The sequence below is a fragment of the Sorex fumeus genome, unplaced genomic scaffold (genome assembly GCF_029834395.1).
Source record: "Sorex fumeus unplaced genomic scaffold, SorFum_2.1 ptg000037l, whole genome shotgun sequence".
Lineage (NCBI taxonomy): Eukaryota > Metazoa > Chordata > Mammalia > Eulipotyphla > Soricidae > Sorex > Sorex fumeus.
The window spans coordinates 38,498,043-38,513,145 of NW_026606094.1; the positions used below are offsets into that span (position 1 = coordinate 38,498,043).

At 40.3% G+C, this 15,103-nt stretch overlaps 1 protein-coding gene across 2 annotated transcripts in view; it reads left to right on the forward strand.

Annotated features, from left to right (window-relative positions):
• The first annotated feature begins 652 nt into the window (after positions 1-652).
• DMTF1 (cyclin D binding myb like transcription factor 1) overlaps positions 653-15,103 on the forward strand; it is a 45,407-nt gene continuing 30,956 nt past the window's right edge. For both annotated transcript variants that reach the window (XM_056118252.1, XM_056118253.1), the window contains exons 1-3: positions 653-803; positions 10,223-10,345; positions 12,020-12,136. In XM_056118252.1, coding sequence (XP_055974227.1) covers positions 12,028-12,136 — 109 coding nt within the window. In that variant the 5' untranslated portion in view covers positions 653-803; positions 10,223-10,345; positions 12,020-12,027. The remainder of the gene's footprint in view (positions 804-10,222; positions 10,346-12,019; positions 12,137-15,103) is intronic.

The following is a 15,103-nucleotide window of genomic DNA, read 5'->3' on the forward strand; positions in this document are numbered from 1 at the left end:
GGGATGAAAATACTATATGGAGTTGTAAAGAGTTCAGACCATTCAACCTTTCAATTTTCCAAATCGTGTAAGTTTTCAAATACAAAAGCCATACAAAATCCCTTTGGCCAAGTTTTTAGCAAAGATTCTGAAACGCGGGGCCAGGGAAGGGCTGGAGTACCTTAATCTCTAACGGCACCCAGGAAGGGCTGCGGCACGGGACTAAGCATCTTCCTAGCTTCTCCCATGGAGCAAGAATCACATCGCACACCCGATTTAAGCAAATATGGCAAAGGCGACTGAATGTGTAAAGCCAGAAACACGACTCCCGTGTTTCTTTGCCCTCACAAGCCGCTTTTCCAGCGGTTCCCTTGCTTCGGAACCCCGCGGATAAATATGACCACTGATTCTGCTTGTGAATCGCACATCTACACTCGGCGCCAAAGGATTACGAGCCTCTTTCTAGCAGCAGCTGGAGGGGAGCGCGGGGGGCTTCCTTGTAGGGGGTAAACAGATCGGCCGCAGACCGCTACCGCACCGACCTAGTTGCAAATTGCAGCAACGCCGGGACATTTTTTCGCGCTCCGAACAGGCCGGAAGTGACGCCACAGCCGCACGCCGGCCCGCCCCCAAGGGGAGGAGGGCGGGGGGGGGGAGCGTGCGGGGGCTGGGGGCGGGGCGCGGCCGTAGCTCCGTTTCCGGTGGCTCGTCGCGCTCGCTCACTCCAGCTGCAGCCACTCTTGCCCGTGGCTGCTTCCTCCATCCTGGTATTTTTTGGAGCCTCCATCCTGGTTCTTCCAAAGTGCCCGGACCCAAAACAGGAAGTAAGTGCGATGGAACCTTCAGGTCCCAACCGCCGCCAGAGCCGCTCCGCCCAGTGGCGCCTGGCCGGCCCCCTTGCTCCCCGCCTGGTCCCGCCGGCCGGCGCAGGGTGCCTGCTGCCGGGCACCGCGGGCGGAGCCGGGCCTTCGTGACGCTGTCGCAGCGGTGCCCACACGCTCAGGCCAGGGCCTCCCTTTCGGGGCCGGGCCTGCGGCAGTGGCTCGGGCTGGAAAGGAAGGTTGAGAGCGGCCGCCCCTGCATCACAGCGATGTGGCGGGGGCGGAAAATGGCGGCGGCTTCGGAGGAGCTAAATGGCGCCGGGACCCCTGGGGGTGGGGGTGGGGGGGTAGTGGGCCGGGAGGTTTGGCAAAAGAATCGGACCCGGCGATGCAAGTAAGGAAGCCTTACTCCGCGGTCTTAGGATGTTCTGAATTTATTTTATTTCGGGGGTTACCTTTTCCGATGGGTTTCAGTTATGGACAGATGGCTCAAGAGGGATAGAGGTGGGGTGGGTCTCGACCCCCCCCCCCGCCCTCCTTTTTCTTTTTTAAAACCTTGTGGTAGCGGCTTTACACTTCTCCCCCCGTTTGGGGGACACTCGTGCTCAGCTCTTCACGATCCCGGCAGAGGCAATCGGGGTAACGGGCGGAACTCTCGTTGGCCCGGGGGTCCTGGACGGGAGCGCGAGGGGAGAGGCGCAGCGGAGCCGGGAACTGTCAGCCGCGCCTGCGACGTGGTGGTTGTCATTATTATTATTGTTGTTGATATTATTATTATTATTATTTTGCCGGGTCCCGGGGAAGTTTGGGAGAATGTCTAAATGCCGCTGGGACGTTCAGGACAATAGACTGTGGTTTGAGAGTTGAGCCTGGTTCTCGGGCGGAGCACTGTAGAGGATGCGCTTCGTGCAGGTGCCCGTGTGCGGGGTGGAGCTGGTGTTTTCCCTCCTCGGAACAGCTGGTGCGGGGGTGAGGGGGGAGAGGGGGCGGTGGGTCCCCGGGATGGGAGCCGGGGCTACCTCTCCCTGCGTGGATTTGGCGATGGAGTGTCATCGGTGCCTTTTCCGATCGCTCATCTCCATCCCGTCCCGGACCCCCCACCCCCTTGACAGGACAGGCAAGGCCAAGCGTTTTGGGGCGGCCGACCAGATGCTTTTCCTGCCAGGATGACTTTTCCCGTGTCCGGTGTGGCCGGTCTTGGATAAAGACTTTGGGGGGGGGGAGTGAGGGTTTTTGTTTTTGTTTCAGCCTTTGACTGATCGAGACGGCTTTGATGATTAAATTAGTGGGAGACTGTTAGTCGTGGGCGTTTCACTTCCAAGAAAATACTCCCTCGAGTTCAAAGTTTTACAAGCAGTTTTTTTATTTTTCTCTGTTCAGGTTCTCTTCCCCATTTCTACGATTTCAGATTTATTTATTTATTTGAGAGAGCTGGATGTTTCAAAATTGTATTTCGAACCTTTAAGGATTACCGTAGTTTAATCCTTTTTATTTTATTTTTTAAGTATTTCGAAGACTATACCACCACTTCATTGTTTAAGGGTACCCTGGTGTCGATGCACCAGAAACTGTGAAGGTGCATTGGTTCAATTTTATTAGGTCATCCTTTTTTTGTGTGTGTGTGAAAATTGTAGGACAATAATTCAGGAAAAAATTATTACCTTAAGAAATTGTAATGCTTTCTGAGTGAGAATTAATTGGTTTTCATTTTGCGGGTGTTTGCGGTGTTTTATTTGCTTGTTTTGGACGGCCACTCCTCCAAAGAGCTTACACCTGACTCTGTGCTCAGGGATCTGGAACCGCCTTACTGGTGGGAATGGAAATCCGTCCGCTGAGTGTAAGGCAAGCCCCCTAACTAGCTGTACTATTTCTCTGGCCAGAATTGGTTTTTCCCCCCCTTCATTCACCAGGGATAAAAACCAACTTGACCCAGGCTAAAATCATATTGTTACAGTTTTTGAAGAAATCTTTGGCTTATGTTTTGATATTTTGTTATGGTTTTATCTCATTAACTGCCAGGATCCTAGCTGTTTTTTATGCATTAGCAGGGTTTTCTTTTTTAAACTATCTTAGTTGATAGGCTCGCTCAGAATAGACTTTTGAGGGAATTGATGCAAAACTTGCATATTTTGCCTAAATCTTTCTTGGATCTGTTACTCTTGAGCAAGATGTAGGAGCCTTTGCACTCTTAAAAGCCAGTCTTGCAACTATTCCGTTTGTATTGGGCAGTGCCCACTTGGAATTTAAATTGGTATCTCAGCAGTCCCATGAGTAAATACTTGATACATAAACATTTCTCACTTTGTGTTCAGAACTTTAGATGTGTTTGTGCTAAAGCATTCATAACCTGAAGTTAAAATTCACCATTTTGGTGTTAGAATTTGAGCTTTGAACAGCTGAGCATGACTAGGAAATGATGTCTGGTAGAGAATTCTATCAGAAGGTATGTATTCTCAAGTTATTTTTAAGTTTTCTTTTTTTTTTTTAATCTAGTGCCTGGGTCAAGACCCGGTGTCATGCAAAGACTTGTGCTTTGCCTCTGAGCCACAGCGTGGATCATTTTATGTTTTTTTTTAGTTTTTTTATTAGTGAAACACCATAAGGTACAGTTATAAACTTATAAATTTTTGTGCTTGGGCTTCAGTTATACAATGATCAAGTACCCATCCCTCCACCAGTGCCCATTCTCCACCACCATGGGTCCCAGCATCCCTCCCGCCCCGTTCCCCCATCCCACCCTGCTTCTGTGGCAGGGCATTCCCTTTTGTTCTCTCTCTCTCTCTCTCCTTTTAGGTACTGTGGTTTGCAAGAGAGGCATTGAATGGCAATCATGTTTGGTCTATAGTCTACTTTCAGCATGCTTCTCCCATCCTGGAAAAAACCTGAGTGCCCAAGAACAGATGACTGGTTAAAGAAACCGGTACATTTACACAATGATGTACTATGTAGCTGTTAGAAAAGATGAAGTCATGAAATTTACATACAAGTGATACTACATGGAAAGTATCATGTTAAGCGAAATGAGTCAGAAAGAACGGGATAGACACAGAAAGATTGCATTCATCTGGGGAACATAAAGTAACAAAATGGGAGACTAACACCCAGGAGTGGCCGAGATTAGTCCCGGGAATTTTGCTCCATGACTGGAAGGCCAGCCACATGTGCTAGGGGAAAAGGAAGCTCAGATAGAGAAGGGAGCACCAAATAAAGGGTGTTGGGAGGATCCTCCCAGGATGGGAGAAGCATGCTGAAAGTAGACTATAGACCAATCATTTTATGTTTTTATAGAATTTAAGATTTTTAGAATTCCAGCCTAAGACAATTGGAGAAATGAGTATATTTCTAAGTTAGATGTTACTGGTATTTATGTTAGTAAAACTAGTTCTTCTCCACAAACTGCTTACCTTTTTGTTCCAATTTATATATTCAGTGTCTCCAGGCTCTTTATTTTCATTTATATGTCACACATGCTCTACTACATTGGCTTGCTTCACATCTGTGAGAATGAATAAGCTGACATGAAACTGGTGTCCCTATGGATATTGGCACACGTTAATATATTGAGAATCTGGAAAGTGTATGTGCATGCGCACGTGTGTGTTTAAATATTGTGGTCCAGGATCATTTGTTTTAAACACATGCAAGGGCATCAAATTTTAGAAGCAGCAAAAATTTCACTACATATTATATAAGTAAAGTAAAGGTAAAGTAAAGGCCCTCCCGTTGATCGTCGATTTGCTCGAGCGGGCCCAGTAACGTCTCCATTGGAGATTTTGTTGTTACTGTGTTTGGCATATCGAATACATCACGGGTGGCTTTCCAGGCTCTGCCGTGTGGGCGAGATACTCCCGGTAGCTTGCCGGGCTCAATTATATAGAGAGCCTATTTATTAAACTTGAGGAATAACTTGTCTTTTCAAATAGTTTTTTCTTAATAGTTTTCTCAAGGCACTGATTTGTAACCTTTTCCCCCATATTCTGTGAATTATATACTTCCGATTGTTTTGTGATTTCAGTTTGGGAACTTTTATGCCCATAGATCATATAATATAGTATGTTGAATCTGTTAAATACAAAATGCATAATTAACCAATATTTGTGACATGTTTGCTTTCATATAGTTTTCCACCTTCATGTTTTTCTTCTGTGAAGATAATCACAAATAGTTTTTAATTTTTGCTTTATCCCAGAAAGATAAATAATAAATAAAAGATGGAACCAATAACTGTGTCTGCTTTTTCAATTTTGTGGAGATAGTCTATATCATTAACGACACCAAAAGAGCGAGGATGAAAGTACCATCGTTTATGGACAATTTAGTTGTGTTTTCTTTATGTGTTCAGAGGGAGCGTCTTGTGGTTCCTTGGTTTCCCCTATCCCAGCCCCTCCCACTGTCTTTTTGAGCTGTCATTTTGATTATGTGCATTTGACTGATCATCCTTTAAAGTCTTGGGCTATCAGAAAATTTTTTTTTATGAAAGGTGATCTTTTTATGAAAGGTGCTTTACACTTACAAGTTTGTACTTCCTGTGGAAATGCACTTTTAGAATGGTAGTGATCATTCCATGTATTTCCCTTTGGGAAGGTGATACTTTACACAAAGAGCTCAGTGGTTTTTTTGTTGTTGTTGTTTTAATTTTAATGTAGGAGTATTGCTATTTATGTAGCCATTGATTAGGCTGATTGAATTGGGCATAAAGCTCAGTTTTTAATGAAATCTTAAAATGTAAACAAATTTCAAAATAGTACATTACATATTAGCGATATTTTGTTGACAAATCATGAATTACTACACCTTAATACTGAAAAAAACATTTTCAATTTATTATTGAAATAATCTTAAGTAATAAATATATAGTAAATTCTGCAACATTTTAGTGGTAATAATTTTTGCAATTTTAAAACCAATCCATAATGAACATATCTTAAATCAGTATGCTCCATGTTCATTTGTGTTTCTGCTTCTCAAGCTTTTCCGTGAAGTACATGTAAAGCCAGCAATCTATGACCACAGTAAGAGCTTTCAACTGAGTGAAGTATTAACTGTCCCATTCTTACCATGAATAAAATCTTTTAAGACGTTGACTTATGGCTCAGTGTACCTATATTCAGGGTGTAGGAATTTGCTTATTCTCTTACATTAAGACTTTAGCAAAGAATTTCACCCTTCAGAAATAAAAATAACATTTCAAATTATTTTTGTATGTCACTTAGCAGATTCCCATATAAATACTAAGGCAGTAGTGGCCTGCCGTAGATTAGGATGGAATCCAGTAGTGTAAGCTCAAAGTAATTAGTGGTTAGATGTATGTAGATACCATGTACCCAATAAACAACTGTTGTAGAACAACTGTTAGTATTGGAAAATACTCATTTAAAGCTAGGTGTGAAAAAGTTACAAAGAAGGAATATATAAAGATGGACCAGAAAAAAAAAGATCTAAAAACAACATGTCCTTAATGCCATATTAAACTGCCAGAAGCTGGGCAGGGCATTTGCCTTGCACGCGCCTGGCCCGGTTTCGATTCCCAGCATCCCATATGGTCCCCTGAGCACTGTCAGGAGTTATTCCTGAGTGCAAAGCCAGGAGTAACCCTTGTGCATTGCTGGGTGTGACCCCCCCCCCCCCCCAAAAAAAAGCACCGCCAGAAATTCTCAAAGCTAGTTTCTCAGTTTCTCACTCATCCAATAAAAATTTGGTTCTAGAGCTGGGACAATGGCTCAGAGGCTTAAAAAAGACGGACAGTTTCCTTGCATGAGGCCGAACAGCATTTAGTCAGGAACACCCTAGGTGGACTCCTGAACTCCTGGATCACAGAGCCAGGCGTGAGCCCTGAATAGCATGGGGTGTCACCTGAAAACAAGTCTACAGGCATGGAAAAGCATGTGGGGTGGAGGGTGGCTGGGAGACCAATGCAGACAGCCCTACAGTCTCAAGTCCTAGCGAAGGGAGAAAACTGGTGCTTGTTAGAAAAATATAATCTGCTTTTTGAAAAATACCATCAGGTCTCATCTTTCAAAATAATCGTAATTCCTAAGTATCTAGGATACAGATGTTAGCTTTTCGATCCCCCCAAGTGATATCTATCCTTAGCCACAGATATTATTACTGTTCTTGAAAACTGACAACATTTTTGTCTACAAAATTTATACCAGAACTAGGGCTGGAGTGATAGCACAGGGGGTAGTAGGGTGTTTGCCTTGCACGCAGCTGACCCGGGTTCGATTCCCAGCATCCCATATGGTCCCCCGAGCAGCACCAAGAATCATTGCTGAGTGCAAGAGCCAGGAGTAACCCCTGTGCATCACTGGGTGTGACCCCAAAAAAGGCAAAAAAAAATCATACCAAAACTAATTTTTAGAAATTTGACCCTTTATCCAAAACATGAAGACTAATATAAAGGCTCAAAATACCAGCTTAAGTTCTGTTGTTTAAAAAAAAAAAATTGTGTCAGTACTGAAATGGAATGCCCAAGAAACTGATTCTTTAAATTCTGTTAAATAGTACCTAAGAATTTCTCCCTATGGCTGGAACAGTAGTACAGTGGGTAGGGTGCTTACCTTGCCTGCCAGGAGTGATTCCTTTACTGCAAAGCCAGGAGTAAGCCCTGACCACGACCTGGTATGGCCCAAAATACAGATGAAACAAAACAATTATAAAATCATTCATATATACATATATATGAAGAATGTTCTACATTAATTAGGGGCATCATGTTCTTGGAGCTAGCAGCGAAAACTTTATCTGAAATATTAGTGTAAATCATTAAGAATGATATATACATTTCAGATAATGATTAGAGTACTGATGCTATTCAAAACTAAAATGTAAGATGCCATAATGCCATTTAAACCAGTTAGCGTGAAAATAATATATCATATATTACATTACACATATCTACATATATACCAAATATATATGTATATATCCAGTTAACAGAGAAGGAAGGAAGGAAGGTCCAAATATGCTGATATTGTTTTTGCCCCACAAAGGACAAAATGTTGGTGCAATTGAGTGCTTACTGGTATATGTTCCTGATAAACCAAATGGGAAATGGCCTTGAAGTTGTCCGTAGTTTCATATTAGAAAACAAGACACTAAGATACTCAATAGTTACATTGACACTGGTTATAGTAGTAGCTGTACTTTGTTGGCTAAACCCTGTAGAAGGCCTGTAGTTTATCTTTCTTATTCCTAATTCTCAAATGTTCCAATAGGCCTTGTGTCCCTCACTACTCTAAGACTTATTGTTAATAATCTCCAAATTACTAGCTCAAGTAGTCACTTCATTATCCTAGAAGTATTTCTATAATTGACTATTTAATGCTCCTTGAATAATTGTTTTTTGGTTCTTAGTTACTACTTCATATTATCTATCCTAAGAGGATTGGGTATATGAATGTGTATCGTGTCCTCTCTAACCTCTAGGTTATCTCCAAAAACAATCTGCATGTTATTTACATGGATTTATCAATATAATCCTTACCTGTTGAATCTCACTTTATAATTGTCAGTTTGACATCCTCATTTGGTTGCCTTATATTTTAATGATTAATAATAATAAAAGTATTTACCTCCAAGGAGAAAAGCTTGGAGACTAGGAAGTAGAGTCAGAAATAGACCTCTATGTAAAACCACCTTTTCTTTTGAATTTGAATCATAAATGTGTTACCTATTAAAATTACGAATAGAAACAGGCCAGTTGAACAGTGAGTTGGGAACATACCTAATTAGAGTGGGGGCCCTAATGAACTATTTTGTACTATTTTATGAAAATAAAATGTATAAAAATTGCAAAAAAATGAGTGGGGGCCCGAAGATAATTTAGTGGTTTGCACTGAATGCTGGCTGTCTTTGAATACCACCCAGCGTATGATCCTGCCATTGCATGTTTCCCTGAGAACTGAACTGAGGTTAGCTTCTCAGCACAGATGAGTGTTACTCCAAAACACCCCCCCCCCAAAAAAAAAAACACTGTTACCTAAAGAATCTGATACGTAACAGGCATTTGAAATATATTTGTTGATTGGACAAATATGCTCATGAGCAGCATAAGCCCTAATGTGAGTAACGTGTTTGTTTTTTTTTTAAACCTAGGGGCCTGAGTGATAGAACTACTTGGTAGGGCATTTGCCTTGCAAGTGGCTGACTCGGGTTCAATCCTTTTTAGTCCCCAAGCACTGTCAGAAGTAATCCCTGAGTATTGTAGGGTGTGGTCCCCAAACAAAACAAAACCAAAAAGAGCCCAGGTCTCCTGGTCTCTTTCAGAAGGATCACCTGTAATACAGGTTGTCGAGAATGAAATTATTTCATCTGGCACTTTCAGACACTTTATCTTGCAATTATTTCACTATATATCCTCAGAGCCACACCTATTTTTCACTTTTTTCCAAAATTTTAGATTAACATAGGTCCTAGGATGTCATTACAGTGGTAAACAAGGGATCGTCCTGCATTCTATCAAGTGGCAGTTGTAGTGTTTTGTTTGTGGTTCCTTTATAAACAGTTTTGACCATTACTAGGGATAGAGTTAGATTTCAGAGGTTGCAGTAGAAATTTGTACACTCTGAAAAATAGATTGACATGTATCTTGAGTTCTAAATTTTGTAGTTTTTGTTGAAACATATCTGTAAACTCAGATACTGTGGTACTTTTTAATTTTTCAGTTGATCTTTTGAAATAAGGATGAGAAACCTATTAAAAGAAACCTTTAATAATTAATCATTTTTTATTTTTTTAAGGTTGTAAATTGATTTTAAAAACTTGCTTATAATTGACTTTTCTGGCCCAATCAATTAGGGTTTCTTCTTTCCACCAAAGCCTTAGGCAGGGTTGTACCACCTATACTATTAATTTTTTTCTGCTTTCTTTATTTGTTTGGGGGCCATTTCCGGTGGTGCTCAAGGTGGGGCTCCGTGTACCATGTGCAGTACTGCCTGGAATTGAATCTGGGTCTGCTGAGCTCAAGGCAAGCATCTTACCCACTATACTATCTCTCAGGTCCTTGGTATTTGTTGTAAATATTTCATTGAGATATAATCTGACTTGAAATATATATTCATACATGAAGAGAGGTATCAAATAATAAAGAAAAATAGCATTACTGATAACATTTATTTTACTGTATTGGTTGACACATTTCACTTAGGGGTGCCAAGATAGAGAGCAACACTACTGACAGCTTTTTTTCTAAGGGTGTTTACCTTATGATGATTAGCTTGCGTTGCTATAAACAAACTTTGTTAGAGGATCTCATTATTTCTCCACTTCGTTGAAAGATAATATTTCAGGGAATAACTGGTTTAGTCTCTCTTCTAGTTGAGATATCACAGACACTCAGGCTAGAGTCTTATCCGCATACTGCTAGAATACAGTTGTCTATTCTCATAAAGGCCTTATTATTAATGCTGTTGATTTTTCAGAGTATTACAGAGGTAGGAACATGGGGGAAAAACAGTCCGGATAACATGAAAGTGATGCTGGTGACTAAAGAAAGGCGACGTGATTCTGTGGGAAGGGCTGTAGCTGATCCATCTGTTTTCTAGGTAAGTCTTACGCAGATTTTAGTCAATTAGATAATGATATCCATTTATCTTTAATTTGGGAATAGCACCTTTAGCACTGTGATGTCCATGATGTCCCTTTCTTTTATTATTTTATTGTGTTGGGTATCAAGTCCAGGGCTAATATATTCTGTCACTGAGCTAAAACCTAGGCCCCAGTTGATGTACTTTTAAAACAGTAATTTGTGTAATCAAATTTTATGTTTGTTTTTGTTTGGTTTTGGGTCACACTGGTGGTGATACTCAGGGGTTACTCCTGGCGGTGTTTGGGGGGACCATATGGATTCCGGGGATAGAACCCAGGTCAGCTGAGTACAAGGCAAATGCCCTATTCGCTGTACTGTTGCTCTGACCCCTTGACGAATTTTTTTTTTTAATGAATGCGATTACTGGATTTTCACTATGTAAATGTTAGTAAAGCTTTCTCTAATTAGAGTGGGGGCCCTAATGAACTATTTTGTACTATTTTATGAAAATAAAATGTATAAAAATTGCAAAAAAAATGAGTGGGGGCCAGAAGATAATTGTTAGTAAAGCTTTCTCTGTCAAAGAAAAATGCCTTTGTATATTTGTAATGCAAGGGTATATTTGTGAAAAATGTTTTATTTGAGTGATTAGTATATATATGTGAGTGAGTGATCAATACATATATTAAAGTTTTATTTACTCTATGCTGGTGTGTGAGTGTATGTGTGTGTGTGTGTGTGTGTGTGTGTGTGTGTGTTAGACTGAAATTGAGTACTGAGACAACTTAATGGGTGACCTAAAAACTGTAGCCAGGCCACTAATTAAGGTTCAATACATTTACCTTTGTCATCTCCTACATACCTGTCTAAGATTACTTAGTCTTTCTGAACCAGAGGAAAATAATAGCAGGTAAATATAATTTTTTTTAAAAGTTTTCTATTTCAAAAGAAGGCATAGCTCCAAATTAGAAAAGCAGTATGGTCAAGAATAGGTAATAAAAATTTCTTGGCTATTTTGGAAAACGTAGCAAGAAGTTAAATACCTTTTTGACTATATCCCGAAGTTACCCTCCCCACTCTCTGGTAACCAGAACTGGTTAGATAAAGTGACATGTCGAAGGCCCTGAGTTCCAATCCTTGACACAACATAGCCTTCTGACCTGGCTGTACTGGTGGATTGAACATATGTGTAATTACCCAAAAAACAAAATAGAAAGTAATGAGATTTGCTGAGATGATAGACAATTTAGAATCATTTCCTTTCAGTAGATATGATAGTTCTTTTTAAAAAGTTGATACTGTAGTGTTTTTGTTTTGGGGAAGCAAAACAAGTTTATTTGGAAAATAAAGGGAAGAGAGAACGAGAGGGAGAGAAAATGAAAGATGTGGTCAAAAGAGAACACAGCCTTCTCCAGAGTGTTTTTTTGGGGGGTAATGTTCACTATTTTTAATCAATTACAAATTTGATTCCTGTAGATGTTGCATCTGAATAAAGATTATAAACAAAAAATATTTTGAAATGTAAATTATAGCTGCTATTTCCAACAAAGAGCACTAGGTAGATAACCCAAAGTATGGCATTTTTGTTCTTGATTTTTGAAAGAATACAAAGGAGGTTCTTAGGGAATTACTTATGTTTCTCTTTGGAAGTGATATTTTAAATGCTAATCTAAAGTATATGATTGTACAGATTTGAGTATGAGCACAGTTGAAGAGGATTCTGACACAGTAACAGTAGAAGCTGTGAACTCGGTGACTTTGACTCAGGACACAGACGGGAACCTCATTCTTCACTGCCCTCAGAATGGTAGGAGAACTTAAAAATTTTGCATCTTTTTTAACCTCAGAATTTCATTCACTTTTGATGCTTATCCAGAGAGATAGTTTCTAGGACACTAGAAAATAAGCTCTGTCTTTGGGTGACATTTGTATGTTATTTAATTTATTGTAAATTTTAACATGAATTACAGAGCTAATTTACCTAGACTTTCTTGAGTTTCCAGAATGAAGGTGGGATAACTAATAGACTTTCTCTCTGATACATTTGGTACCAAAAACGCAGTAGACATTAAAATATAAAGTAATCCTCCCTGTGTGAATAAGATGGGACTTCTGATTTTTCACTTAAAAAAAAAACCTTTGAGATTTCACTTGATTATTTAATAAGATTTACTATTATCTTTGATTACGATTCCATAACTTTGCAGGTTATAACTTTTTAAATTTTGCTATTAGTTCATCGTTATTCAACCTTGATTTTGTCTTGGTTTTTACCCAATGAAGTCCTTAGATTATTTTATTCAGGCTTGTGGTTTTAACTGACACCTATTCAACCTACCCATCAACATGACTATAATTTCTATCTTTATTCTGGTTTTCTGTGTTTCTCATAGGCACTATAAATTTCACATGCCTCGAACAATTCTTTTGTAAAAATTCCCAATGCTACTTTTTTTCTAGTCAGTTTCATTATTTGATATTCCATATCATGAATGTGAGTAGTAATTTCCACATTCCATTCTTAGCATGAAGACTTGATATTGTTACTTGAATCCATTCCTTTTCTGTTCATTTGGGCCTCTTTTTCTTAGTTCAAAATTTTATTTTATAAAAGAGGACATGAGGAAATGGAAAGACATCCCCTGCTCATGGGTCGGAAGACTTAACATTGTCAAAATGGCAATACTACCGAAAGCACTGTACAAATTCAATGCAATTCCTATAAGGATACCCATGACATTCTTCAAAGAAATGGAGAAAACACTCCTGAAATTTATATGGAACAATAAACCTCCACGAATAGCTAAAGCAATTCTGGGGAAAAAGAAAATGGGAGGAATCAACCTCCCGAACTTCAAACTTTACTACAAAGCGGTAATAATCAAAACAGCATGGTACTGGAACAAAGGCAGAACTGCAGACCAATGGAACAGAGTTGAATACACTGACATCACCCCCCAATCATATGATCATCTAATCTTTGATAAAGGTGCAAGAAATGTGAAGTGGAGTAAGGAAAGCCTCTTTAACAAATTGTGCTGGCATCACTGGACGGCTACATGCAAAAAAATGGGCTCAGAACTCTGCCTAACACCATGTACAAAGGTAAGATCAAAATGGATTAAAGACCTCAACATCAGACCAGAAACCATAAGGTACATTGAAGACAAAGTTGGCAAAACCCTCCATGACATTGAGGCTAATGGTATGTTCAAAGATGACACGCCACTGGCTGAGCAAGTGAAAACAGAGATAGATAAATGGGACTATCTTAAACTAAGAAGCTTCTGTACCTCCAAAGAAACAGTGACCAAAATACAAAGACAGCCTACAGAATGGGAAAGAATATTCGCCGAATACACATCTGACAAGGGATTGATATCAAGGATATACAAAATACTGGTTGAACTCCACAAGAAGAAAACATCCAACCCCATCAAAAAATGGGGCAATGAAATGAACAGAAACTTTCTCAAAGAAGAAATCCGAATGGCAAAAAAGCACATGAGAAAATGCTCTACATCATTAATCATCAGGGAGATGCAGATCAAAACCACAATGAGATACCATCTCACACCTCAGAGACTGGCCCACATTCAAAAGAACAAAAGCAACCGTTGCTGGTGCGGATGTGGCGAGAAAGGGACACTCCTTCACTGTTGGTGGGAATGTCCACTGGTTCAGCCCTTCTGGAAAACAGTATGGACGATTCTCAAAAAATTAGAAATTGAGCTCCCATTTGACCCAGCGATTCCACTCCTGGGAATATATCCCAGAGAGGCAAAAATGTGTAGTCGAAGTGACATCTGCACTTGTTTGTTCATTGCGGCACTATTTACAATAGCTAGAATCTGGAAAAAACCTGAGTGCCCGAGAACAGATGACTGGTTAAAGAAACTTTGGGATATCTACACAATGGAGTACTATGTAGCTCTTAGAAAAGATGAAGTCATGAAATTTACATACAAGTGGTACAACATGGAAAGTATCATGCTAAGCGAAATGAGTCAGAAAGAGTGGGATAGACATAAAAAGATCGCATTCATCTGGGGGACATAAAATAATAAAATAGGAGATTAATACCCAAGAATAGCTGAGATCAGCACCAGGAGGATTACTCCATAACTTAGAGGCCAGCTGGGTAGTCTAGGGGAAAGGACAATTCAGATAGAAAGGGGAACACCAAGTGGAGGGTGTTTGGAGGATCCTCCCAGGAGGGGAGATGCAGGTTGAAAGTAGACTGGACTGAACATGTTCGCCACTCAATGCCTCTTTGGCTGATCACAGCGCCCAGGAGGAGAGAGAGAACAGGGGGGAATGCCCTGCCACAGTGGCAGGGGGGGATGGGGGGATGGGAGGATGGTGGGGGGAGGGATATTATCCTGGTGGTGGAAAATGGGCACTGGTGGAGGGATGGGTATTTGATCGTGGTACGACCGAGATCCAAGCACAAAAATTTGTAAATCTACAACTGTACCTCATGGTGTTTCACTAATAAAAAAGAAAAAAAAATCTACAACAGAAAAAAAAAATTTATTTTATTTAGTACCTGAATAACTGATTGATTGTTGAGTTTTTTGTTTTTTTCACTTGGCACGTAGCTCTCACATCATTTCTTTCAGCCCCATTCTCCTTCCATATTTTATATGTCTGCAGTTCACACTATTGCAGCAGTTCACAATTTTTTATTTTGTTTAGTTTAGGTTTTTTGTCCTCATCTGGCTCTGTGCTAAACTGAGCATGAGGAGCATGTTTAGGGGAACACTAGATACCT